General features: G+C 34.1%; 4 protein-coding genes across 4 annotated transcripts; 2 read left to right on the forward strand and 2 right to left on the reverse strand.

The window, feature by feature from the left end:
- The first annotated feature begins 2,827 nt into the window (after positions 1-2,827).
- Positions 2,828-5,086, forward strand: LOC11418216 (psbP domain-containing protein 3, chloroplastic). Its single transcript, XM_003603826.4, has 10 exons — positions 2,828-2,988; positions 3,082-3,136; positions 3,299-3,408; positions 3,522-3,587; positions 3,694-3,774; positions 3,857-3,939; positions 4,048-4,123; positions 4,340-4,458; positions 4,610-4,654; positions 4,822-5,086. Exons 1-10 carry the CDS (start codon positions 2,925-2,927, stop codon positions 4,846-4,848), a joined length of 726 nt encoding a protein of 241 aa, XP_003603874.1. The 5' UTR covers positions 2,828-2,924; the 3' UTR covers positions 4,849-5,086.
- Positions 5,087-6,005: 919 nt separating this feature from the next.
- Positions 6,006-8,668, reverse strand: LOC11417237 (SWI/SNF complex subunit SWI3B). Its single transcript, XM_003603828.4, has 5 exons — positions 8,009-8,668; positions 7,248-7,667; positions 6,805-6,940; positions 6,482-6,612; positions 6,006-6,385 (listed from the first exon to the last, which is right to left on the reverse strand). The coding sequence occupies exons 1-5, from the start codon at positions 8,594-8,596 to the stop codon at positions 6,209-6,211; spliced, it is 1,452 nt and encodes a 483-aa protein (XP_003603876.1). The 5' UTR covers positions 8,597-8,668; the 3' UTR covers positions 6,006-6,208.
- Positions 8,669-10,713: 2,045 nt separating this feature from the next.
- On the reverse strand, positions 10,714-15,965 carry LOC11412629 (RNA-binding protein 38). Its single transcript, XM_024779405.2, has 8 exons — positions 15,023-15,965; positions 14,571-14,697; positions 14,283-14,412; positions 13,804-13,840; positions 13,474-13,714; positions 12,539-12,640; positions 12,360-12,457; positions 10,714-11,254 (listed from the first exon to the last, which is right to left on the reverse strand). Exons 1-6 carry the CDS (start codon positions 15,242-15,244, stop codon positions 12,552-12,554), a joined length of 846 nt encoding a protein of 281 aa, XP_024635173.1. The 5' UTR covers positions 15,245-15,965; the 3' UTR covers positions 10,714-11,254; positions 12,360-12,457; positions 12,539-12,551.
- Positions 15,966-18,191: 2,226 nt separating this feature from the next.
- LOC11422514 (uncharacterized) lies at positions 18,192-22,989 on the forward strand. The gene is made up of 3 exons (XM_003603831.4): positions 18,192-18,663; positions 18,752-18,817; positions 22,720-22,989. The coding sequence occupies exons 1-2, from the start codon at positions 18,424-18,426 to the stop codon at positions 18,812-18,814; spliced, it is 303 nt and encodes a 100-aa protein (XP_003603879.2). The 5' UTR covers positions 18,192-18,423; the 3' UTR covers positions 18,815-18,817; positions 22,720-22,989.
- The last annotated feature ends 4,071 nt before the right edge of the window (positions 22,990-27,060 follow it).

Genomic DNA, 27,060 nt, shown 5'->3' on the forward strand with positions numbered 1-27,060 from the left:
ATTGCTTAAATTGATAATATGATTTATGACCAAAAATAATATTTTTGTTGATTTTCTAGATATACTTATTATTATTATTTCAATTCTTGATAATATGATTTATGACCGAAAATAATATTTTTGAAATTGATAGTATAATTTAGGAGAACTTTGAGATTGATTTTTAGATGAAATTGATAGTATAATTTAGGATTAATTTTTTGTCAAACCGAACTCTGGAATACTAGACCCCTTTGTCTTGAGAATTGAAGGGTTAACACAATAAACACACTATATATATATATATATATATATATTACCGTTTTACCCTTCAGTTTTAATTTCCTCAAAAAACAAAAACGTGGGCATTTGTGTCCAAATGAAAAGGTGTAGGTTGCTAAAATAGACCTTCATAAAAATGAGTGGGTCTATTGTAGCAAACCCCTATATATATCCAACCAAATGATAGCATCGACACACATCTAATCTTTAAAAAAAAAAATCGACACACATTTGTGCAGGTTCTCCACAATCCAACTCATTCTTGCATCACTCTTTTATCAAATTTCCCACTTAATTTATGTACTTACATGTTATTTGAAGTATTTCTTATGACTAATTTATTTTCTTTAACAATTCTATTTATATACACAATGTGCATCAAAATTTTACACATACAACTAATGAGGCAATGACGGGTCGCCACATCAACGAGGTCAGTTGGAGATTTTCATGGAGACCTATAGAAGCCACTATCCCCTCGAGTTTAAAAAAAAAAATCATATTATACATATTATTTCACATAATTTATGGTTGGCGGAGTGGATAGACAATCTTCCAATCTCCTAGTGGGTGTAGGTTTGACCCACCCCACCCTATATATATATATATATTTCTATTGCATTAATAATATTTTATAATTGTATTAATAAAAATGTTCATGTCGGAACTTGAAATGTCATTCCCCATGTAGTATTCGAGCAAATGAATCGCTACACATGATGATTTTGCTAATTTCTTAAAAAAGTTTAATATACATTCCACAAATATTTAGCACGCGCAACAAAAAAACTTAAGATCTTTCACTCAACGAGGTATGACAATAATATCATGAGATAGAGATATCTCTTATCGTTGTTAATGTACAACCTGTGCAGCCAATGTAGGTGGAAGACAACTTAGCTCAGGCTGAAAAACAAGCAGAGGATCATCAAAGCAACAATTTTCCTGACATGCATATCAGTGGCCCTTGGAGTGATGCAGTGACATGTTTGAATTATATCTGAAAGGATGACTTAAATCCCAATGTTGCTCATGACTTGGAGATTCTACAGACGTATTGCAAGGCAAAAGATGTTGGTGCTAGTGTGCCTCAAGTTTATATGTATTCATATTGTTGCGGTTGGTTCTCCTTCTAAACCTTTTTTTTTTAAAAAAAAAAGTGATTAACTAATGATACAATTAAAATTTCATTTTAATGTAATTACTCTTAAAAAATTTCTTACAAGTGTAAACAAAGATATATTTAGATGAGTGTAGAAAATGTAAAAAAAAAAAAAAAAAAAAAAAGGTATATCTTTCCCTTGTTAATTGTTTAAACATTTAAAATAAATATGGCTTATAAAATTATATAACTTTTGTTCACAACCCTAGTTCAACACCTTCTCACCTAATCACTACCCGTAAATATATATCTAAAACCCTCCTTAGATATAAGATCCCTTCTCACTTTCTTCTCCCAATCACAACCCATATGATTGACTCAATCACAATTTCAGTCAAATAAGGAGAACAATGAACAAAACCTACTCTTGCAAGATGCACTAGAGCGGTCTACAAAGACAAATCACAACTCAACTAAACAAACCTACTCCCTGGCTTTTTATACTGAATGGTGGCACAAGAGAGGTGTACAAAATAAAGTACAAGACTTAACAACGAAAACCTAAAGACTCAATTCAATAATTTTGATTTCGTGACTTAAACTAGGGTCTCATCTTCCTTATATAGTCATTCAGCAGCTTGGGTTTTTCCTTCAACAGGTCAAAATATATTTGCATCAAATATTCCTTCATACAGTACAAAAATGTATTTATTATCCATAAATATATTTTCAACAGCAATCTTTTGGAAGCACGAAATATATTTGAAACAAATCTTTTATATTTTTAGCAACAATCTTCTAGGAGCAAATATATTATTTTCTTAAATGTCTAAGACATTTAACTTAGAAAATACGACAAAGCACAAATCGACATATGCAGCTTCTAAAAAACATGTCTCTTGGAGCACAAGTTACGTAAATCAAATCTTCTTTGATCTCACGCTAAAACACAATCTTCCAAGAGTGTGAAACAAAACACTTCACCTTAAGCTAAGATGTCGTACTTACATGTCTAAGACATCTAATATAGCATCTTGTTTTAACAAAATGCATTCAACACAATACAAAACTCATCAGTAAATGTAACTCAATTGATAATCATAAGTGAGATTATGTGTAAAGATTGGGGTTTGGGTCCATATCCCCCACTTCTTCACACATAAAGTGTGTAATCTATCCATTGTGTTACTCAACTAAAAAATAAATTACTTACCGATACATAAATCCATTTTTTAAAATATGTTTTTGATTTTTTTTTTAAGTAGTCTCGTGGCTGAAGCTCACACAATTAAATATGGAGAAGTGAAGTGTTCAGTGTTTTGAACCAAAGCCCCTACATATATTATGTAATATTCTACCGGCTGAGCTAAGCTTACATGGAGATGTTTTTTTATCTTTTTAATTGTATGAATTTTTATTTTTAGTTTTTCTAAATATTTCTTCCAAATTTTGGTCCCTCTAATGTGTTCTCTCTATGGAGGATACAAGTGTAATTAAACAGATAATAAAGGAAATGAAGGGTGAGAAGAGAGAGAGAAGCTGATCTTAATTTCTTAAAGGAATGGCATCCATTTCATGGTTCAGCTGTCTACACATCCGACCAACAGCCACTGCCGGCGACAAAGGTCCTTCACCACTCACCGCACCTTCCTCATTTGTACACTAAATTTGCATACTGTTGAATATTTCTAATGGATTTGCCTAAGTTTCTTGTTCAGGTTTATCATCTCCCATAACCGTGGAACATCATAAAACAAGACCACAAAATTTACTGTAAGAAAAGAATAACGTTTACTTCTCAATTTCCATTATTTCTTGTGCCTCATCATGCTTAAACATTGAACTTGAACATTATGCTTTGTATATTTTTACTATTATTAATAGAATAAAGAATAATATGCTTAATAATACTATGAATATCCGTGTTTTTATCAGCTCATCCTCGGAAGAAGGACTTGCGATTAATAGAAGACAACTAATTCTTTACACATCCACTGCAGCAATTGCAGCTTCATCTACTGACTCAAATGCATTGGCACTCAATGGTGATTAATTTCTACTGTTTTTATTTTTTATTTTTTTAAACTTTGTATTGTTACTACTACATCGGAAATGGTAAGTATCATAGCTTGTTTTTTAATTTAAACGTGTGTCGCAGATGTATCTGAGGATTTTAGTATCTACACTGATGATGAGAACAAGTTCAAGATAGATATTCCACAAGGTGAATTTAATTGAAAGTTTGGAAGCAAAACTATATATACATTCAAATTCAATTCAATAGCTTAACTTGAATTATGTATTTTTTTTGTTTTAATGATTTGGATCAGAGTGGCAAATTGGAACAGGAGAGTCTGCAGGGTTCAAATCATTAACTGCTTTCTACCCAAAAGAGCAATCTAATTCCAATGGTATAATCAAACTCAAACAATTTGTTTCTTCATCAGTTGCAAATTGCAATATAAACTAATTGTTATTGATATGTTGCTGCAGTGAGCGTTGTGATCACAGGAGTGGGTCCAGATTTCACTAAGATGGAATCATTCGGCAAAGTTGAAGAATTTGCTGACACTCTGGTGTTATTTCTTGATCAGAATCATAACTGTTATTTGCTGGTTTTTCTTGCTACCAGTTTCAGCTAATGCTTAATATTCACCCTATTTTGCCTAATATGAATATGACAGGTTAGTGGGTTGGATAGAAGCTGGAAAAAACCACCTGGTGTGGCTGCTAAACTCATAGATTGTAAATCATCTAAAGGTGCATACTTTTACTGTTAAATGTCATTGAAAGCTGCTGCATTACATTACAGTACATGTTATAAGGTTGCAACTGTAAGGGAAAGAAAATATGTTATAGGTTACATATAGTTCTAATGTATATTATTAATGAGACAGTGAAAGACTTCTCAAAACTGAAATTATGGGTTGAATTTTGAAGTTCTAACTGCTAGTTTGCCTCGAAAAAACGGCTCAGGATTTTATTTCATTGAGTATACGCTGCAAAGTCCTGGTGAGGGTCGCAAACATCTATATTCAGCTATTGGGATGTTAACAAATGGCTGGTATAACAGACTGTATACAGTGACAGGACAGGTACTATTCAATATACTGCAGTGTCTGTGTGTGTGATGTTTCAATCTAGAGCTAAATGTTCGTTAGTCTAATGACTATTGTCATTTCATCTATCTACCAAAAATAATGTTGCTTAGTAATGATTCTTATCTTGCTTCCTGCCTACATGCAGTATGGGGAAGAGGAAACAGACAAGTATGCTTCCAAAATTCAGAAGGTTAACTTCTTTTCATGGTTGACATATTCAAATATTTGACAGAACAAAGGTTCTGATACTGAAAGATATTCATTTTGGCATTTAGTTTATGCAATAAAGCATAGTTCATTGAAGTAGGTTCTATTTTATGTACTGAAACTCATTCAGCTTCCACTTGAAATTTGCAGGCAGTTCGATCGTTTAAGTTCATATAAAGAAATGTTTGCGACGAGAGAAATTTTTTCTTTGCTTTCTTTCATGGGATCCCTCATGATGTTTTCATTACATTATTTCCATGCTAGAAATGTTTGTCAAAATCCTAAAAGTATGATATTTACTATGACATTTCCTTCAAAACTGATAAACCAAAACAGTATAAATGCATAGCACTAATTGATGTAATGGATAAGATATTTTGAAGTGAATACAACAAGTACCTTCGGTTAAACATTACCCTTGTGGTTTGTTGCTTACGGAAAATGGATAGAAAAGAATGATGAAAAAGGAAAGAAAAAAAGAAGAGAAAGTAGGATCGTTTTATATATAGTTTTGAATTTTGAAGGAAAAAAAAGGGGGAAAAGGGTTAACTCTCTCCGGTCTCGAATATAAGAAAATATTCAGCACTCTTCAGGTTCATTAAATAAAGGGAAATGTTAACGAGTGCCCCGAGGTACTCTTTAAGAGCCTAAAATAATATCTTTTTATGAAAACTTGTGTATTTAATACATTGGAAATTGAACTGTTTGACTTTTTTAAAGAATAACTTCCTAATTTATCATGCTTAAAGAGTGCCCCGGGGATACTCGTTAACAAGACCCTTAAATAAAAGATATATTTGATTTATATTATAGACCAGATACATTTGAAATAATCTTTTCTTGAGACCAAAAGTATTTATTTTCTCCTTGTTTGTCGGATGAAAAGATGAAAAGAAAGCAAATGTATTATTCTTCAAGTTGATCTGAATGTCAATTTAATCTAATGACAGCTCAGTAAATGAACAAGTTAGTCAAGCCATTTCCCTGGAAATAACCCAAGCATATGTGGAAAAGCAAGTGATAGTGTGGCATCGGACATTGACATGCTGCAGTTTTACATCGATTGCTCTAAAACTACTTTCTAATGACTTAAAATTTGTTTTTAAATGTGTATTTTGAGATTAGTGATGCAACTTCATTTCAATTTTGATATAAATAATCCGAGATTAAAAAAACACCCTCCTCAAACAAAAGTAATAATGTATACATAAGTTTTCAAAGTTCCTTGACAGATATAGTAGGACGAGTTTCAACTAGAAGTTTTTCCTTATTTCATTACCCCTACTTATACCCTTGGGGGTGGGAGGGTAGATAAATGTGGCCTAAGCAAAATATATTTGAAACTTTCATACCGTTTCTAGGCAGAAATGTGCTAGCAAGTTGACGATATATAATGAAACGCCTACAGTTGATATGAGATATTGCTATTATAATATTGAACAACACTTCAGTGATTTCGCAAGAAAAGCAAACGGAGTGCAGACTAATTAAAAAGGAAAATTGAATGCACTCAGCTAAACCTAAGACTTGTCAGTCATCAATTCCTTTTTACATGATTGCCTTCTCCGGTCGTTGGTGCAGATGTTTTACGAAATAAAAGATTGAGCTGATCAAGGAAAAACAAACTCTTCGTTTGCTCCAACTGCTGGCGTTCTTTTTCCATTAGCACGTCTAAATCCTCAAAATTGATAAGCTTGTCCTGGATATTTTTCATCTATAGAGCACAACATCCAATATTCAGCAAAGATTATTAAACTAATAAGTACAAACACCATCAAACAAAACACTAAATCGCTAACACACGACAGACCTGAACTTCTGTAACCTCAGAAATTGCTTTTTCCACGTCTGATTCTTCCTTCTCAAGCTGTAAATTTGCACGCAATAAAGATCCTTGGATAGAATCTGAAGCATTACCACCATTGGATGCAACAGCAGCATCTGCATGAAACGCCATTTCTAATGAGAAAATCTGAGTTTAAAGATTTCCGGAACCATTCAAACTAATGAAGTGTACGCGATGAACATTGGTTCATCCATTTTGAGATAAACCCTATTAAGATATATGACAGATTGACAGCTTAAATTCATTCAAATCCTATAATCTTAGCCCAGGTTATATGTCATTCTCACCTTGCTGCAATGTATTCCTTGGAAATGACCGGTAATTAATTCTAGTTGATTTGTAAACATTGGACAAACTTGTCAGAGCAGCTTGAGCTGCAGCTTGCGCAACCTCCGTCCCTGCCAAAGCAGAAAGGAAAGCAGCCTGCAATAATTTAAACAAATAAATTGTTAAGACACAAGAACTTGAAAGAAATCTTTCGTCATTCAACAAGGGACTGGCTATAATCAATTTCAAAAGACCGTGTCAGAGCACAGCCATTAACAACCAACTACTAAGAATTAAGACAGCGATTCCAGAACAATTGGAATTTGATGGTATCATGTTCCTTTAATGCTAACGTAATCAAATGAAGTTTCATTTTTTCCCCCAAACATTATAACACACAAATGTAATCAATAACAATAAACAATTCAAAGAAAACAAGGATAATTTTAAGCCAAGAAAGAACCTGAGCCATGATAGGATTGCTAGCATCCGCAAGAGGTGTGAGACACATTCTCTTACTAGATTTATCCGACGGAACAGTTTCGGATTCACATTCAGCAGCAACGGGAGGCTTCAACTGATCAGAACCATCATCAATGCAAGGAGCAGACTCGGAGTGTGGATAATGCAGAAACTGATCACCAAAAGGAAGCTCTAAAAAACGAGCAACGCATTCCTTGTCGGTCCTACCAACAACTTGATGAGCAACCCTCTTCCAATCATCACCGAAATTCGTAATAGCTTCAAGAAGATTCAGTGTTTCCTTCTCAGTCCATTCATTTTTCGTCTCCTCGCTTATCTCCACTCTCTTGAATTCTGTATTACTCATACCAATTCGATAATTTCCACGAATAAAACACCTCGCACACAACGTCATATTATTCTGCACCGAAATTCACATTTCAAATTATGGAATTAGTTTAATTTCAATACACCCACAGCATAAAAGTTTTACACAGTCAAAAAAATCACAACCGATCATAATGTATATTTAACAGTGATAAATTGAGTTTTACTCTGTCATCCGCTAAGAAACCATCAACCTGCCATGTCATGCAACTAATTTTAAAATATTTTTCTGATTTGGCGGAACACAAAAGTTTATTGGATGTCAGTGTAAAATTATTTAACTATTTTACGTCGTCAACGCATCTTCTGTTTTCTCTTAAAAAATACGAGAATTACAATTGATTGACAGTGTAAAAAATCTTTAACTAAACTGACCTTTTCACAGGCAAAGCAAGCCATGACACAGAGATTTTTGCAGCCACTACAGATTCTCTTAGCTTCTTTGACAGGTGCCGGAGAAGGAGATTCTGCGGAATTCGATGCTGCGTCGGGTTTGGTGTCTTTATCTTCCCATTTGAGAGGTTTACTGAGCGAAGAAGAAGGATGATAATTGATTAAACCCCAAGCTTCAAGAAAATCAAACACTCTTCGAATGGAACCAACGTCACCGACTAGGGTTTTGCGAACATCGGTGAAGGTGATTTTCCTGTTAGGATTGAATCTGAAAAACTTGACAATAGAGTTTCTGTAGTATTTGTAAACCCTAGGGTTCTTGGAAGATTCGGGAATGTTGCGGATTTCGCATTCGTGAATGGAATCCCACGAGAACCATCTTGAGTGGCTAGGGACAAGGATTAAGTTGGCGTCGCTAGAGGTTTTGGCTTCTGGTAATGGGACTTCCGGTTTCGCCACCGGAGGCGGTTGTGGTGGGTTCGAGGGAGGCGGAGTAGTAGTCGGAGGTAGAGGTGTTCCGGTGGCGGAAGACGGAGGCTCGACGGTTCTGTTTGGGGTTGAGGTCGCCATTCGTTTACCACTTGTCCGGTTCAACCCGTGTTTCAGTCGATACTCTAATTTTTAGAGACAGTAGATCCTCAATATTTTTTATTTATTTGAAATAAAATTCAAATTAATTTGAAGTTTCAACCCTTTAATTTCAAAATATGGTAAAATATTTTATTTTTCTTGTAATTATTTTAAGACTTAAATATGATAATCGTCTGTAACATTGAAATACATCCCTGGGCAATTTTTTTGTTTAAAAAATGTCTCTGGCCCCACTATTCAGCTAATTTGGTATGGTTTTGGCCACATGGCAGTTGCTGATTGTGCAACTTTTGCCACGTGGGGCTGACTTGGCCTGCCACATAATATTAAATTTTTAAAAAAAATTAAAATTATGAAAATTGTTTTTAAAATTAAAAAACATGAAAATAATTTTAAAATATTAAAATAATTTTCTGATTTATTTTTTTGTATAATTTTCAAAATAAACTTAATTTTTTTAATATTATATATTCTGAAATTTCTGAAAAATAAATAAATTTTTTTGTAAAAGAACAAGAAATTAGATTTTTTTTTTAAATTATAATTTATTTTCGAAAATTTTAAATTTATAACTTTTGAAAATATAATTGTCATTATTTTCAAAAAAAATTAATATATAATAATCAAATTAAAAAAATCTATTTTTTGAAAATTTAATTTTCACATATTTTTTTAAAATTTTTAATTTTAAGAGTTTTTATGTTAAAAAATGAAGTTTTCGAAAATTTTAATTTTCAAATTTTTTTTCAGATTTTATTTTTCGGAAAAGTATTTTCAGATTTTTTTTAAAAATATTTTATGATTTTTAAATTTATTTTCAGATTTTATAAATTTTCAAAAATAATTTTTAAATTTTTTTAATTACGTGGACTGCCACATTAGCACCACGTGACAAAAGATGCATAGTCAACAATGCCACGTGGCGAATAACATGTCAAGTCAAACATGAAGTGGGGCGATGGACGTTTTTCAAACAATTTTTTTTTTACAGGAATGTATTTCAAAGTTTTTTTTTTTACAGGGACGAAAATCAAAACTGACCCAAATTACATGGACGATTATCATATTTAAGTCTTATTTTAATTTATTGTTTTAGTCTCTTTAAAATATTTCTTCAACGTCCTATGAACGTAGCTCAGTTGGTAGGATAATGCATTAATATATGTAGGGGCCGGGGTTCGAACCTCGGACACTCCACTTATTCACTTTATTCTAGCCACTGGATTACCTAACATAAAAAAATAAAAATAAAAATTCTTCAACTTTTAACCTCAAAAGATTTTGGTTCATACTTTTGGTTGTTGTTTTTAACTCAGATCGCGTGTACAATTCAAATTTTTTAATGAGTTTTTACAAAAATGTTAAGAATCTCTCAAAAAAATTATAATTAATTTTTTTAACAAAGTATTTTTATGTGTTGAAAATATAAAAATTCATATATTATATTTATGTTTTGTTAAAAAATTCTAATATTTATCAAGAGATTCTTATCATATTCTAAACATAATTGCGAAAAAATTCAAAATTTTAAATGATACATATGAGTTGACTTAAAAGCAGAGACCAAAAGTTAAGGTGAAAAAGGATTGGAGGAATAAAAGTCGAAGAATGTTTTGAGATATCAAAATGAAAAGTTGAGATATCTATAAGGATAAAAAAAACATATTCAATCCTTCTGCTATTTCATAAAATTAAATTCACCAAAATATCTTTAACCCATACCAAAATTTCAAAACACACCAATTATTAAGGTTTTTTAGAGGAAAATTATTAAGGGTGTTAGCGGGTGGAGTTGGGTTGAAATTGATTAAAAATGAAATAAAAGCATATAGTACATATTATCTAAAATGAAAGTCCAAAATCATAATTCAATATCATGATACATGTACTAATTGATGATTAGGGAATCAATCCTACAGTTGCGGACAATCCATCATTGCTTTGTGATACAACCAAACCAACCAGCGGTACAAACTAATCCAATTTGTGATTACAGGACCACAGTGCGTGATTACCGTGACCAACTCCATCAATGATTAAAAAGCAATTGAATTGTTGTTGAGAAAAATCAGACAGATAGAATTTAACGACATACATTGACGACAAAGTTGAAAATGAATTGATTGAAGAATATGTTGACATGTGACTAGTGTTTAATGATGGTAATATAAACATTACTACTACACTTCAATCTTTTCTAATGGTCTACCCTGCATTAACGGCAGGTTCTTCATAAAATCATAAAATTACAACTGTCTTGTGGTAAAACCTATGATAACTACTATGCACAAAAATCACATTCAATGTGATGGACCATCCATCGTCACACAATTTACTAACATTGATGACACCTATCTACAAACCCAATGCTGGACAAGACTACAAAGAATCATATTTTGATTCAAGACTTGATTTTCTTTTTACACAAGTTTATTCCTAAATGGCTGCCAGAAACCGATTCTGATAGCCATTGATCCAATACTAATGCCACTCTTCCTGAGTACGAGTAGTATTGGGTATAAATACAGTAGTAGTGTAAACATCCAAATGGAATAAGCAGCCTGCACGTTCCATTTTCCTTCGCCATCTGGAGCAGACTCAGACACAACTTGGTGAGCATATGACTATATATATGACCTGCAGTACACGTCAAATTTTTTGTTAAACACTAAATTCTGTTTCCAATACCTTACAACATTTTCAACTTCATACAAACAGAGAACAATCCTTTTAGGAATAGACTTCCAATACTTGCTGAGAAAAAACATAACCTTTTTAACATACATCTGCAAACAGAAAGCAATAGAAGGATCAAGGATTCAAAAATCAAATATAGCATATCTGATTTCACATTTGTAACAAAGGCTATATTATTCTATTGCAACATCCTATGTAACTTTTAAGACACAAAAATTGTTAAATTGCATGTCAAAAAACTTGCACGGTTAATTACTCTCATCATCTTAACAGAACCTAAAATTCACCTTTGAATATCTTCTAACTACTATTTTATTGACATCATGTACAGCAGGAAATAAGCAAGTGTGAGTAGATGTTTGCTTGTGCATTTTTAACTTGGTTCATGGCTCGCTCCTATTAGATTTGAGTTCATCTTTCAAGCTTATTATTTTGGGCCTGCTTTAAGAGCTCAATTGAATTTAACTAAGGGTCAATGCTAACAATTACGGAATCCATAAAAGGAAATTGTGACTTTGAAATATAAGTCAAACATTTGTATAGTCATAAATACACAATGTTCTATTCAAAAGTTTCTTCTTTTAACTCCTTAAACAATGTCCTAAGGGCACTTGTTAGCATTTTTCTTCAACTAAATAGAGCTACACAAGTTATAATTTACAATTGGCCAAATAGATTTTAAGAAAGTTCAAAATTCCATCATAATTTTATGCACAAAAAGTGTATTTCCTAAAATAATGTGACTAAATAAATATATATATTATATCTATATATGATAATTAACATGAAGTAAATATTAAATAGCAACACCATTTCATGATACTATCTGTATTATTATTAATAAATATATGACAAATTTAAACATAATAAACCAGCTCGCCAACAAGTTGAGCACTCACTACAGTGTGTGCATGAGCGTGCTCACTTCAATTGCTCACTGGCTCGGCTTATTGAGCCAAATACGAGTCGCAACTTATGAGCTGCTCATGTGCAACTTAACTCATTTCCACTCCCATCATCAAGACTGTGTATATAGCAACAATACCTCTAGAATGCAAAATAAATACTTGCAAGGCTAGATTAGAAGCCCGCCACTCAAGTAGCAGTTCCACTGCTCTTAGTCCTGCTGCAAACTAAGGATATCTGCAACAGGGATAGATTAAAAATGTAAGTACATGATGTACATAGAGACATGCACTGTAAGATGCTTGGTGAATAGCCCACCTTAATCGTCCCCTCAACCATCTGTTTGGTCAGGACCGCTACCTTGCATAAACTGAGGAGAAACAATAAATTGTGGTTGGCCTGGAACTGGTGCAGCAATTCCTGAAAAATCAAATACTTACGAATGACACATGTTTGCACAGAATTTAAAGTTTTGCATTAAATAATAATCAATAGATTTTAATGACTTGCTCTATATGCAATCTTACAACACTGTACATATAAAACGAATCACCATTCTTTACAGAGTAGCTACTTTCCTGTCCATCAGAACTTCAATTACTTATATTTTTTAATTAAATAAACCCAACCTTCTATCATATATTACAATACCCTTAATTTTGTACATAATTTAGGGTTTGATAACTGAAATTGCCTAAATATGTTGTATTATTCATTAATCTCATTTATATACCAACAGCTGATAAGTGTATGTGATCTGGCCAATCAATGCTTGTTAAGAATTGAAGGTTATTTGCCTAATATGTTTCCAAATGAATGTTAATTCAAATATATATGGGCTTTTGTTTCTCAAAGAATACCCACCAAAGATGGCTGTTCATGGAGCATATGTTTTAGAAAGAAAAAAAGACATTCCCGGGAATAGAGGATGGGAAAAAGGAATTCCTGCGTTTGGTAGAAAGGAACAAAAATAATATGCCTAGGAATAAATAATACCAAGGAATTCCACGTTCAGAGCAAAACTCATTTATACCCTCTTATTTTACCAGTGTGTTCCCCACGTTCTGATAAATTATTTAACGTAACGTTTTCCTTTTTTTGAGTAACGAGGCTTAAGGTCTATCAATGTAATGGTTCATTTCTTTGAAACAATCCTAGGAATAAAATTCTCATTATTGTTTTCCTGGGAAAGTTGTTCCAAAGGAATGGCCCGAGTCACTAATGGAAATTCTTTCTTGGACAGAGGACTGTACCGCTAGGATATGGGACTTGAATGGCAGGCACGGGTGAAGTTGTTATTGCATTAACATTGGACCCACCATAGGGCACAATCTGATGACCTGGTACTGTATAACCCTGCATTGCTGTATAACCATGACCGCCAGGAATAGCTTGACCCAATTGTCCATAAGGATAAATAGTTGTATTCATCGCACCAGGCACACCATAAATCTGAAGGTACTGTTGTTGACCTGCATAAGGGTTGTACATACCCTATTGGACACGGTAGAAGTTGAAAAAGTCAGCATCTTATAAATAATATTAACATTTATCCTAAGCCAGATAAAAAAAACTGATATGACCTGTGGGTATACGTATTCAGGTCCATACGTCGTATACCTGCAAAGAAAAAACAACCAAATATAATGTTGAAAAGATCACCTCTAAAGCATGATTCTGGTGTGATACATTTGGATGCACAATGCAGATGTAGTTAGGAACACCTTACACACATGAAGACTAATACTATACGGTCATTAGTTTATTACATCCAATTGACATAGGTTTTCCATATACAGTGAACCAGTGATTACCAAATCTCGGGATTTTTATCTCCTAACTAACCACTAATCAAGTACTTGCAAGGACATGTTCTATGGGTCTAGTTGACCTCATCACCGACATATACCAGGTAAAAAAAAAAGATAACTGGGTTCAAAAAGAGATAAGTAACTGCTAAAATAAGAATGGACACAAAGAGAGCATTATTATTAGCAGACTGACGGTGAAAATAATCTTCAAATCCAGTTTTTGCAATAGTGTGCAACAACATCCCACTCACCCATAAGGAGGATAAACCATTCCTTGTTGATAGCCATAGGAAAGAGGTTGTTGGTAGCCATAACCTCCAACGTAAGCACCACGGGCAGGTTGCAAACTTCCAACATAAGGGGATGCAGGTCTTACCCGTCCTATAAAAGATAAGAAGAAATCAGAAAATAGAAGCATTGTATATTCCATGTAGGAAGAGTATTCTGGAAACTTCAAGTTGCAGCAGACTGCTATGCATATCAAAGAACAATATAATATCAGTTGAGATAAACTCATTTGTTAAGAAATAATAGCATACCATAGGAGATAGGGGGTCCACGTGGACGACCATGTGAAGCTAAGTTACAATTAGCCCTTCTACCATCAATAACAGGACTTGGATCAGCACAGGCTCTCCTAGCAGCCTCTGGATCACGGAAAGTCACCTATACCCTCCAATTCCATGCATATAAGATAGAAACCAAGTCATTCTATAGTAAATAAAAAAAAAAATGGAACCATGGTAGTATATATGATATGATCAAACACCATAGCACGGACACTTCTGATCTTATCAGAGGTGTGACAAGTGTTCAATAGGGCCCGATACATAGATATGTGATTACATGTCATTTTCTCAAATTACCATCGGTGTCAGTGTCATGATCGGTATATGATATGATAGGATATAAAAATCATACAAATGAAATAGGCTAGTAATAGTAATGTGAAGAATTAATAAATTAATTGATAAAAAGCAAAGATGCTCACAAAACCGTAGCCTTTGGATCGTCCGGTGTTCTTATCAGTGATGACAACGGCTTCAAGAATATCTCCAAATTGTTCAAAGTAACGGCGCATAGTTTCACTCTGAGTTTCCCATGCCAATCCACCAACGAAGACTTTGGTATAAGTAGTATCTCCAAAAGGAGAATTCAACAATTGAAACCCAGAACTCGAACTTGATCCTGAACTTGGACCCTGGTATGCCATTAATTAATCACACTATTCTTCTTCACTTCCTTCCACACGCACCCACACCCACAGTTAAAACAAAAAAAAGAATAATGAAAAATATAAACACACGAAATTATTAAGCGATAAGGAAGAAAAAAAAAAACAAGAGAGAGTGGTTGCGTGTGGAAGAGTGAGAATCGGAGGAAATAGAAGAAGGTGAGAGTGATGAGGGTAACCTAATAATAATAATAATAATAATAATAATAATAGTAACAACGAATTAAAATAGTTTTAATTATAAATTGAAGGGGAAAAAAGGGAAGAAATTGTAAACCCTAGAAAAGAGAAAGGTCGGTGGTGGAAAAGAGTGAGTTATTTATTGGAGTGAGAAGTGTGTGGGGTTGAAAAAAAATAAAAAAAAAGCTGGTGATGATAATTGGAATAGAATGGTCTACACAAGACAGAATAGAAGAATACTTAGTAGTATACACAAAACAGTGGAAGAGAATCGAGAAAGAAGAAAGAAAAAAGAGAAAACGAAAAGGGAAATCAATTATGGTTGTTGTTGATGATGATGATTGACAGGGTGGAGAAAGAGAAGAAGAGAAGGAGAAGAAGAAGGAAGTTATTCATTCTGATCTTAATTCTATTTTTTGCATTTTTGATTTTGGATGCGTGTGTACGTTACTGTTATTATATGTAAATATGTAATCAACCAAAAAAGATACTAGTATTGGATACGAACAGGAGCAAGTAACGGCGATAAAGGGAACGAACGGAACAGGAAAACAAAATTATAAATAAAATAAAAAAATTATAAATGAAAAAGTAAAGGCAGGCCAGGCCAAGACAGGGTTGTTGTGTTTGATTTGAGAGTTCTCATTTCTTAACCCAACCGGACAGCCTGCCACTCTGGTCACTGTGGGCCCACCCACGGCCCTCTCCAGCCCTTCTCTTTTTATTTATTTTTATCGAGTAAATAGGCAAAAACTCTGAAATTATAATCTTCATTAAAAAAAATTCAAGACGTTTAAGAAATTTCAAAAAGTTCTTTAAAATTGTCAAATGTTAGTCAATTACCTCCTCTATTTGACGTGGTTTTTAAACTCTATAACGTGACAGTTAACTGCACATGTTTCACCTCCACATGGATCAGACGTTATGCCATATCACAGAACTAATTAATTTTTTATTTTTTTGTCTAAAATTCATGCATTATAAAAATAGGCAAATATTCTCTCAAATTTAAAATTTATATGCATATAATCCTTAAATTTAAAACTTATGTAGCAAATAACGCTCAAATTTAAAACTTATGTGCAAATATCCCTTTAAATTTAACAGGAGTATTACACTTACTGGAGCTGGAAAACAAATTGTTGAACATTGGTAAATTAATGGAATAAGGGCTTTCAGTTCTATTTCAATATGCAAAGTGCAAGGTGTTTTGTCCCGATAGAGGTTTCATAATGCAAACTAAGATGTCTTGAAACAGAATGTTAGTTAACATTGCATGAAACATTTCAGCAAATTGCATATCTGTTTAAGCACGATTAAAGAAGAAATTGTGAAGCTTTGGCATTGCAGTTATGAGCATTTGTGTTTCAAAGGCTTAAAGCTCTGTGTCATAAGCAAAAATATTAATGGCTTATCACATATCAAGTCTCCCTTGTAGCTGTGTAAAAATTGTTTGGTTATATGGATCCATTTCAAAGAAGAGCACTTGGAGAACTGCACAATTTTTTCGGTTACTGGTTCTGTTTTTATGGGGCCATTAAGTTGGTGTCTAACAACAAAAAGCAGTACTTGATCCTTTTCACCCATGACTTTAATTGAAAAAAATTGGGTCTTCTTTTTGGTAGAAAAGTCATAAGCATTTGCCCTTTGGATCATTGAAAAGAGAGGAATAGGCCACAACTAATTTGCTACTGCAACTAACTCATTCCCAAATTCCTTTTTGGTGTTAACCTTGATGAAGATTTAATTTTCATTTCACAACAAAAAGTTTCTGGCTTGCTTGTTGCATTTACAGGAGTAGACTTTCGTCATTAACTCGCAGCGATTCGTCATTCAATGGCTTACCAGAAAACACCAAAGGAATTATTGTTCTTGTAAGATCAAACATATTACTACCAACACAACTTGCATTGAAAAACAAGCTTCCACCTAAATTCCTCTCTTTGTTTGCCTTCTTCAAACAAACAAAGATTCACTAACTTACTTGTTGGATTCGTTGGTGGAGACCCTTTTCTTGAATTGTCCAAACGTGTAAAGATAATTGGGATATACAAATAAGTTTTAAATTTGAGGCGATGTTTGTATTTAAGTGTTAAGTTGGAGGGGCTATTTGTCTATTTTTATAATCCTAGAGATATGATTTTAGGGAGAGAACTCGTATCGTTCCATTAATCAAAATAAATTCAATACAACTTGTTGGATTAAAAAAAACACATATTTCACCCTTTAAGTGTGTTATTCATATTTCAACACTTTTCGTAGAACTATTTTTAAACATCTTAACCCTTCACATTAACTATTTTCAAACCTCCTTCAAATATTTTTAAACAAGATGAGAGTAAAGTATAAAGAATCCTAAATTGCAAAGGCGGAGTCCTATTTTTTTTTCTTACAAAAGCTATTTTCATATTTCGCTAAGATTACATGAGTTATTTGAGATATTAACCTTTTTTTTATATAAAATTCATCAATTTTAAAATAAAAAAAAATTACATAATAAAATTTAGGCGAGTTGGACTTTGGAGACTCATCTGTGTAGGGAGGCGTTTACATAGGTACTTACAGATCATCCACCAAGAAGATCCTACATCAACAACGTGAGTTGAATCTATAACCTTGAGATGAGTCAACTCATTATCAATTGAGTCAACATTCATTAACTTAATTTTAATCATATTGGTAACTATGAAAAAAAATATGTATTGAAATAGGAGAAAAAAAAAATATGTATTGAAATAGGAGAAACTCTTGCATAGTCTCATACCCAACACTAGACATTTGGCACACCCTAATTTTACTTGTGTGTTAGGAGGATTGTTGTTTTATCGAAACGAAAGGGTCGGTTGTAGTATTTTTTGTTGTTCCCTCACACACACTGTCAAGCGGAATAAGACCAGAATTCGAGTCTTCAATCGTTCGTGTCAACAACTATACTATACTATACTTTGTGATTTTTCACTTTCACGAAAACATCTTCAATGGCGAGTAACTGGAGAAGAACACTTGGCAACGCAAGGTCGTTCGTGAACAATTCGATGGGTGGTCTGAGAGGAGGAAGCAACCTCGCTTCATGGGTTGTTGCCGGAACCCTAGCTTATTATCTTTGGATCAAACCTGATCAAGATCTCAAACGCGAACAACAAGCTAAAGCTGCTATTGCTTCCCATGATGATCCTTTTCGCTATGTTGAAACTCGAAAACCTGTTCCTGATCCTCAAGTTCGTTCCTCTTTCTTACCACTTTTACTTGCCTTTTCTCTATTCTTATTATTATTGTTTCTTAATTAATTTTCAATTTCAATTTTAGGTTACTGGTTTGATATATGGAAACAACAACAACAAAGACAAATCATTTACGGCAGATGATTAGCTTGTAAGTTTCTTGCCTAATTACTTAATTATGTGCTGGGATTTCTTCTAATCCGAGTTTAATGATTGTACACTGACAATGTATATATGTCCGTTAATATTTCACCAACTTGACACGTTGTTTTGTAAATAAGTTTTTCTAAAAGTAATACTACTGGGTGACAAAATAGTGAAATTTGATCGGGGGTACGTGCAAACGTAATTTACATTGTTGGTGTATAGTTATTAAATTACTTTCTATATTGTATGGCGATATGCTAATGCGATGATGTATCCATATGCTAATATTCTGATATGGCTATTTTTAAAATGTAAGATACTATAGACCTAGGATTGTGTTTGGATATGCATAAAAAGGTTCATTGAGTATGACAAATATTGATTGGATATTTAATTCTTAGATGTTTCGTTGTAAAACTAGAGCATGGTTTTGGTTGGATGCATTAGGGTTTGGACTTGGAGAAATACACCACTGAAAGAAATTTCAAGTATTGCAATGAGCATAATTGAAGATTCATGTTTTAAAATTGTCCTAAATGAAGCCTAATAAATTAATACTTGTGATTATAACATAAATGAGCGCGTAAAAAATCCATCCTTCCAAAACAGTATGTTTCAATAAGTCAAATATTAAATAATGGCGTAAACAAAACAGTCCTTTACATATTAGTTAGGAAAGCAAAACGGTGCATTTACATCAGCGAGGAAATCCAAACGCAGCGTTCCGAGTGTTTAAAAATGATAGGGTTTTCGGTTTCTCGAAACTAGGTCGCAGAAGTCCAACCCAAGTCAGTCTGTGCTGTTTGTCTCTTCTTGCTTGAAACGAACATAAAGCTTTACGATCCTTCTCAAAAATCGCAATCTTGACCACGAAGTTCCCCTTTGGTGGTCTTCCTTGAATCGCAGCACGATTCCATGGGGATTTATGATAGGATGGTAAGATCCTACGTGTTAGCACTCGATCCTATAGCAAAAAAACATAGAGAGATATCTTTCTATTATCCGTATTAAAATATATTTTAATTTCCTTTTAAACGTCCCATGATATATTTTTCCCTAATCAATGTCCAAATGCTGCGAAATCCCATTAATTTATTGAAAATATGTCTCAAGTCTTGACTCCATTCAAAAGATCAAAGAAGTGGTTCTCTGGATGTTCGCAAGTGAGAGAGAGTGGGGAGAAGTTGATTTTAAAGTGAAAGGGGTAGAGGGAAAAGTTGGTCCGCAAGTGAGAATGAGTGGGGGGAAGTTGCTTGATGTCTCTGGTATATGGGAGTGGGCTGTTGGAGTGGTTTGCAACTGCTTCTTCTAGATAATGAGCGCATAAAAAATCCAGCCTTCCAAAACAATGTTTCAACCAGTCAAATAATAAACAACGACATAAATAAAACAGTCCTTTACATATTAGCTAGTAAAGCAAAACGGTGCGTTTAGATTAGTGAGGAAATCCAAACGCAGCGTTCCGTGTGTTTAAAAAAATAGGGTTTTCGGTTTCTCGAAAACGGGTTGCAAAGCCCAAACTCAAGTCAGTCTGCGCCGTTCGTCTCTTCTCACTTGAAACACACATAAAGCTTTACGATCCTTCTCAGAAATCGCGATCTTGACCACGAAATTCCCTTCTGGCGGTCTTGCTTGAATCACAACACAATTCCATGGGGGTGGATTATAGGATGGTAAGATATCCTACGTGCTAGCATTCCATCCTGACTACATTGTTTGTGATTATGACAAAAAACCAGAGACATATCTTTCTCTTATCCCCATTAAAAAATATATTAATTTCCTTTTAAACATGCAATGAATATACTTTTCCTTAATCAATGTCAAAATGCCGCGAAATACCTTTAATTTATTTAAAATATGTCTCAAGTCTTGACTCTACTCATTATGCTTACTATTTACCGTGCCACAATCCTCTTTGCTAAATTTTTCGGGGAGGAGGCATAATCTTACTTATACACCTTCACTTGTGAGCTGGTAATGTTTGGCTCGTATAAGGAACTGCAGACCAGCCACTCTCAGACGACAGAATATGATGTGTGTCGAAAGCAGGAGCCTGATGCCGATTTCCTTGTCAGATGACCAAATTCTTATATCTCTGTCCAACTTCTCTGTTTCTGTCTGTACCTTCTTTGGAGATTCAACCATTCCGATTCCATCATCATGGTATGTATTCACCAACACAATGCCTTTCTTCCATTCCAGTAGTTTCCTCATTGCCATCATTACTCAAACCTAATTCTTCATTAGTTCGCATTGAAACTTGGTTCACAACTCTTCTCTCCAAGGTTATAATTAACCTCTATATAACATAGGAGCTCACAACTTGAACCACATCTTCATCATCATCGTCATCTTGCTCTATAACTAGTTTGGGAAGCACATGATTGTGAACATAAGATTTTGGATCAAGCTCTTGACTAACTCCAGAAACAGAAGAACATGGGGGACTGAATTCCCATATGAATTGGATTCAACACTAATTGTTTCTGGGGGGATGTGACTCTTCTTGAGTACTCATAATCCTGACATTGGAAATCAAATAATTGACTTGGTGCCAATAATTTTTTTTTTTGTGACTTGGTCTCTTTTGTTTAATTGGGTGCTCCTCATGCAACACAATGGATGAGTTCCATTTACATGGGACTTCGATTGGCCTGAGCTTTGAGGTAAAATCTTACAGTAACACATCATGACTGACCCGCTGGCCGGAGACGGCTCAGCTCCTTGTAGCTCAGCCCCGATGATGAATTCAACTTCGATTTTGCTTTGAATGGGAACCTGACCTCTCCCTCGATCTCCGGTCATCGTCCGAACCAAAAATATCGCTGTTAAACATGTCATTTTTTGCCGGAATCCTAAACACCCGCAAACTCCGGTTGCTGCCGGAGAAGCAAAATCGGCTGCTTGAAAATTTGCTCTCAGAAAGAATCAGACCTGGAGAATTTGTGTGTGAGGAGGCTCCTAGGTGGATCTCCAAAGACGTCGGCAAAGTCATAGATGTCCATCTTTTTGCCTCGGAGACACCGTTGTTGAAGATGGATTCCTGTGTCGGTGAAGATGACTGGTCCTCTATGGATCAGCAGCGATGAAGCGCAAACATTAATCCCATCCGCATTCTCCATGAGTCATCCATTCCCCGGTGAGTTTCTCTGGGTGATCACTTCTTCCCAGTTCCTACTGACCGAAAAATTCACCCCTCATCATGCCATGCAACAAACAATATAAATATTAACACAACATTAGGTAGTGAACAATCATAATAATTACTAGTACCTTGAACAAGTTCTTCTAAAAGAAAGGACATCAACACAATAACGTACCAAACAAAATTTAAAAATGAATTATTTCATTGCAAGATAAGAGATAGTTAAAGATGTAAAGAATCACGAGTTATTTGCTGGAAAAACAAAACCCTCATTCAGATGCGTTGAAAGAGTCCAAAGTCCAAACCATATTGTCTCAAGTTGCACTCTAAACTCTAAAGCATCCTATCTGTATTAGAATTATACCATTTTTTAAATATAAAAGTGGCTTGGATACTTTATGGATGTGTGGGTTAAGTATCGAAGAATTGGTATCGTATTGGATGTGTCCTTTATGGATACACGAAGGGATTGCATATATGAATGCTTTCATGGTTAGACGTTTTTTTTTTAATATAAAGTGGCTTGGATACTTTATGCATATGTATAGGTGTAGTATTGAAGAGTATTGGCACCATATTGGATATGTGTCCTTTATGGATATATGAAGGGATTGCATATATGAATGCTTCATGGCCAATATGTTTAGTTTTCTTGTATTTGGGTTTGTGATTGCTTGATTAGTTGGGTTTTAATGCTCTGATATTAGAGGCATAAATATATCGATTTATTGATTCATTTATGATGATGTTCTTGGCAGGAATCAAAATGGAAACAATCAACAGGGAGACTTGTATTATTTTTGGATACAGGGTCAGTTTCAACTTGTTTTCGCTCTTCCTTTGCAGGAATCAAAATACTGTATTACTATTAAGGATATATTAAATTTTGTTTTGTTTTACATAGCAGCAGTGCTCTCCCTTCAAATGTTATAGTGTAATTTCTTGAGTTTTGAGAATGACTGTTGGTAACAACCCATCCTTCGGGAAATATGTTATTAATAATTAATAAGTACTGCCATTATAATCCAGTGGATTCTAGGGTGAGGGTTCAATTAAGTCCCTCACCGGTGAACCACTTATTTTGACCGTTAGATTAAATAATCCTATTTGATCTCATTATTAGTTTCTACACTGGATCTAAACTCCCCTCTATGCACAGATTTCTGTCCATCTTCTCTCAACTTCTCCATCGTCCCACAATGAAGTACTCTCTCTATCCTCCAACTCTATCTAATCCAACCTTAAAGAAATCATCATATGATTTGTTAATCAATGTTACCGCCTTGCTGCTACTTAAAACCTATCTGCTATCAACTCTTCTTTTTCATCTCTTGTTCTCATCTTTATTCTTTCTCTAAGCTGCTACAACATTTCTGTCCTAATAAATAAAAGGGTTATAGCATTTTAAGGTTTGTTCTCTGTACGGTCTCAAATGTTCACATCCCAATTAAGAACACTCCAATTCATACCGTAACTCTTTTACACCCTGCACATTTAAAGTGGTAATGTTTTGCAGATCCGAAATATACAAAATATATAATCAAATTAAAATTGAGAACATGTACAACTACTCACATTCAATCATATCTTAAAATGGTTTCAGCCCAGTTACCACTCTTAACTCAAACCATCAAATATGAAAATCGAAGTTATGAACCCTAAAATTAACTAATTTCTTCTTCTTCTTCAACAAACCGCATTTTCCCCCTTTTCAGTCAAAATCAGATGGTAAAGTAGAAAACAAATATCATCAAATTGAAAGCATTTGCAACCACCCCCAACAATCCGTGGATGGTTTAATTTTATGATCGCATTGTTTCCCTCACTTCACGTCGCAATTGTGGTAAGAATCAGTGGCAGAAAGGAAGAACGATCAGTTCCATTTTTTCTTTCTCGTTCCTTATCGTTGGCCACCGGTGAGTTTACCTTTTCCTTATCTTCATATATGGTTTTGAATTTGGTTTTATAATGTGAGGGAGAGATCGAGCACCAAATTGGGTTTCCTTTTACCCATTTCTAGTTTTAATTTCTGACTATGTTGGTTTTTGGTTCCTTGTAGTTTTATTGATTTAGATTCATTTTTGCCTTTGAAATTTGTTAGACTTGTTTCTTTGTTTTTTCTTCACACCTTTACATTCTTTGAAATTAATTTATTGGATTAGGTTCGTGAAAGGTACAAGTTACAACAAGCTCACAAGTAGACATCTCTAAAGTCTATTAAATCAATGACTATTACTTTTTCCATCCTCTTAAATTCTCGCACGCCCTGTTAGACTTGTTTCTTTGTTTTTTCTTCACACCTTTACATTCTTTGAAATTAATTTATTGGATTAGGTTCGTGAAAGGTACAAGTTACAACAAGCTCACAAGTAGACATCTCTAAAGTCTATTAAATCAATGACTATTACTTTTTCCATCCTCTTAAATTCTCGCACGCCCTGTTAAATGACTAAAATGCCCTCCGAATTTCATAATCTGGATTCCCATAAATTTTTGGATTATGAAATCCGAAAATCTCTTTTATCAGAATTTTAATAAACTTTGCTTTATTTTTCATTATTTAGTTGCCAAAATTACAAAATAAATGCAAATAAAAGAAAACAAATAATGCACAAAATCTCATTTTATTAATATATCGATACATTTACAGTAAGATATGTTTCTTGTCTAAGGAAGGGGGATTGAGGTAGACTGGGGTAAAGCTAACCCTCTTGGGAAAAAACTAAACCAGACAAACCGTGCTTCTTTGCAGCGCGCCTTCCCTGTTGACCGTTTATATAATCTCTGAGTTTTCAAAGTAGCCTCTTTCTGGGAAAGGTCAAAGATGAAAACACATTGTGCATAAAAGGAAGATGAGGAGAGGAGGAGAGAGTGTGAGAAATGTGAAGGTTTTGGAGGCTATTTATAGGAAAAAACTTGCCTAGATTATAACTCCCCATTATGTTGGTCAAAAAATGTGTTCAAAGCGGTTTTACAGGCAATTAATGCTGGTAAAAACCTTTGAAAACATGTTTCTTGGGGTGCAGACCACCGTCCAAAATAAACTAACACCGTTCATATTATATAATTCGGAAAACTCCCATGGTTTTCGGATTATGTAATCCAAATTATTACGATACTGGGCCAAATTGAAGGAAGTTGCACACCTTATATGGGGTGAGTGAGGGACATCTCAGATTATACAATCTGTAACATGATTATTTTTTTTCATGCGGTCCACATTGCATCGACAGTTTATGTGGTCCAGCACGCCCACGCAGCGTTGCAACACACTTTTTGTTTTCTACTATCATATTTACTATATTATTAGTCGTCGATGTGTTTAAATGTATTATGTATAACATTTCAATAAAGACTACAATGATACGATTGAATAAATAAAATTAAAATCACTTTCAATATCAAAAATAAAGCAACAACATTTGCACGTGTCTAGGTTGAAGAAAAACTACCTACGCACAATTTAAGGGTATAATAATAATACTTTGAGTTGGAAAGTTTCCCTATTTTTAAGGCCTAATCACTCAATTATAAATGAAGCATTGGCAAACCTATCCGATTTCAGAAAACCATAAAGATACTAAATTTGATAAATCAAAGTTTGTTAGACAATAGAAAACCGCAGACTTCTGTGTTTAAATCACGAAAGAAAAAGGAGAAAAAGAGGGTTCAAAACCGTTTGGAAAGAAAGAAAAAGAGATTAATTGAATTTTTAAAAGGGCGTTTAATATTGCATATCATGTAGTGGAAGCCAAATTATATCCTGAAAATAGTAAGTGGTTTGGTGGTCAAATTGCATAGAAGTAACCAATATGTTGTGGGTTTGAATTCCTGCAAAGGTTTTTTTTCATAAAAAATTGGTAAGCTAATAAAAAAAGATGGGATTAGGGTTAATTAGGACAACTTGCAACATTGTCTAACATTTATATTTATACAAAGATAAAGATTTATAAAAATATTAAGCTAAGCAAATCTAACTTATACACGTATATTAATGTCTTTCAAAATTTTCTTTGACTTTGGTCCCCAAAATTTTTCATCTCTATTTTTGGTCACTCTTTTAAGTAGACTCATGGGTAGAATTCATATTTTTGAATAAATTTTTGAAGAAAAATTTATAATATTATAGAAATCTCTCACAAAAAAAAAATGAATTTTTGAACAAAACATTAATTAAATATGAATTTTTATATTTTTTACGGTTGAAAATTCACAAGGAACCCCATCTCTTTGGTTGACTTTCCAGTGATATTGGTCTTGGGTTTTCATGATATTGCTCGTTGCAACATCATTCTTAGGCTTCACTAAGAAAAAGCAAACTTAGAAATTCTGAACCTTATCTACAAAGATGTCAAAGAGCTTCCTATTTTGCCGAAGGGAAACCCAACTTTTGCCTCCACCTCTTTCCGATCCTCGTTGAACAATGAAGATCGTAAAGAAAATATCGATTGTGGGGGTGAGCTCAAGATATTCACAAGTGAGCTCGAAAGCCCTCGTAAAAGGGAAGAAGTTTTAGTGAAGTTGTGAGGGTGAGGGGGTCAATTCCGTCCACTGGAGAACCTCTGTTTTGAAAGTTGAGAAAGGGATATGGATCCCCATCTCTTTGAACACAACCTCATACACATGGATCTGGTAGTCTGTGCAATGCGAACAGATGTGGGCACTAACACTTGGGAGGCAAACTTTCCAATCTTCGCTCTCACCCACGTTAGTGAACGGAGCCATTGTGGCCTCGCCGAAAGCATAAGCAGAGGCCGCCGCCATCGGTCTGTTCGCGAGCTAAGAGGAGTCTAGGTTTTTGGTCTCCGATCTGTTAGGGTTGCCTGCCATATTGAACCTGAAAGGGAAAGAGTGTAAACATGAATTTCACATTCAAATCCACCATTCCTTCACCAATAAGTAGGCGAGGAAGAACGTTAATGTTCCTCATGAACGATACATATTAGAGAAAAATTTCAAAAATGACAGATTGGTGGGAAAACTAAAAGGCTTAAATTGAAACTTCCCCCTACGGCAGTGCAACACCACGCATGGTGGCGATAGGTTAGGCCTCTAACAAGTCAAAAACCTCACACCAATGGTTTGAGTATGGGCAGGGT

The sequence above is a fragment of the Medicago truncatula genome, chromosome 3 (genome assembly GCF_003473485.1).
Source record: "Medicago truncatula cultivar Jemalong A17 chromosome 3, MtrunA17r5.0-ANR, whole genome shotgun sequence".
NCBI lineage: Eukaryota > Viridiplantae > Streptophyta > Magnoliopsida > Fabales > Fabaceae > Medicago > Medicago truncatula.

Bases quoted from the DNA above. Each gene is read 5' to 3' on its own strand.
- LOC11422514 (XM_003603831.4), top strand. From the start codon at position 18,424: ATGGCGAGTAACTGGAGAAGAACACTTGGCAACGCAAGGTCGTTCGTG. The intron at 18,664-18,751 runs GTTCGTTCCTCT...TTTCAATTTTAG, and splicing joins AACCTGTTCCTGATCCTCAA to GTTACTGGTTTGATATATGG.
- LOC11417237 (XM_003603828.4), bottom strand. From the start codon at position 8,596: ATGGCGACCTCAACCCCAAACAGAACCGTCGAGCCTCCGTCTTCCGCC. The intron at 6,941-7,247 runs GTTCTTTCTTGG...AAATTATTGCAG, and splicing joins GCAATCCTATCATGGCTCAG to GCTGCTTTCCTTTCTGCTTT. The intron at 6,613-6,804 runs GTGAGAATGACA...CGTTTCATGCAG, and splicing joins AAGGAATACATTGCAGCAAG to ATGCTGCTGTTGCATCCAAT.
- LOC11418216 (XM_003603826.4), top strand. From the start codon at position 2,925: ATGGCATCCATTTCATGGTTCAGCTGTCTACACATCCGACCAACAGCC. The intron at 3,588-3,693 runs GTGAATTTAATT...GATTTGGATCAG, and splicing joins CAAGATAGATATTCCACAAG to AGTGGCAAATTGGAACAGGA. The intron at 4,459-4,609 runs GTACTATTCAAT...GCCTACATGCAG, and splicing joins TGTATACAGTGACAGGACAG to TATGGGGAAGAGGAAACAGA.
- LOC11412629 (XM_024779405.2), bottom strand. From the start codon at position 15,244: ATGGCATACCAGGGTCCAAGTTCAGGATCAAGTTCGAGTTCTGGGTTT. The intron at 14,698-15,022 runs GTGAGCATCTTT...TGGAGGGTATAG, and splicing joins GATCCAAAGGCTACGGTTTT to GTGACTTTCCGTGATCCAGA. The intron at 14,413-14,570 runs GTATGCTATTAT...TATCTTTTATAG, and splicing joins TGGACCCCCTATCTCCTATG to GACGGGTAAGACCTGCATCC.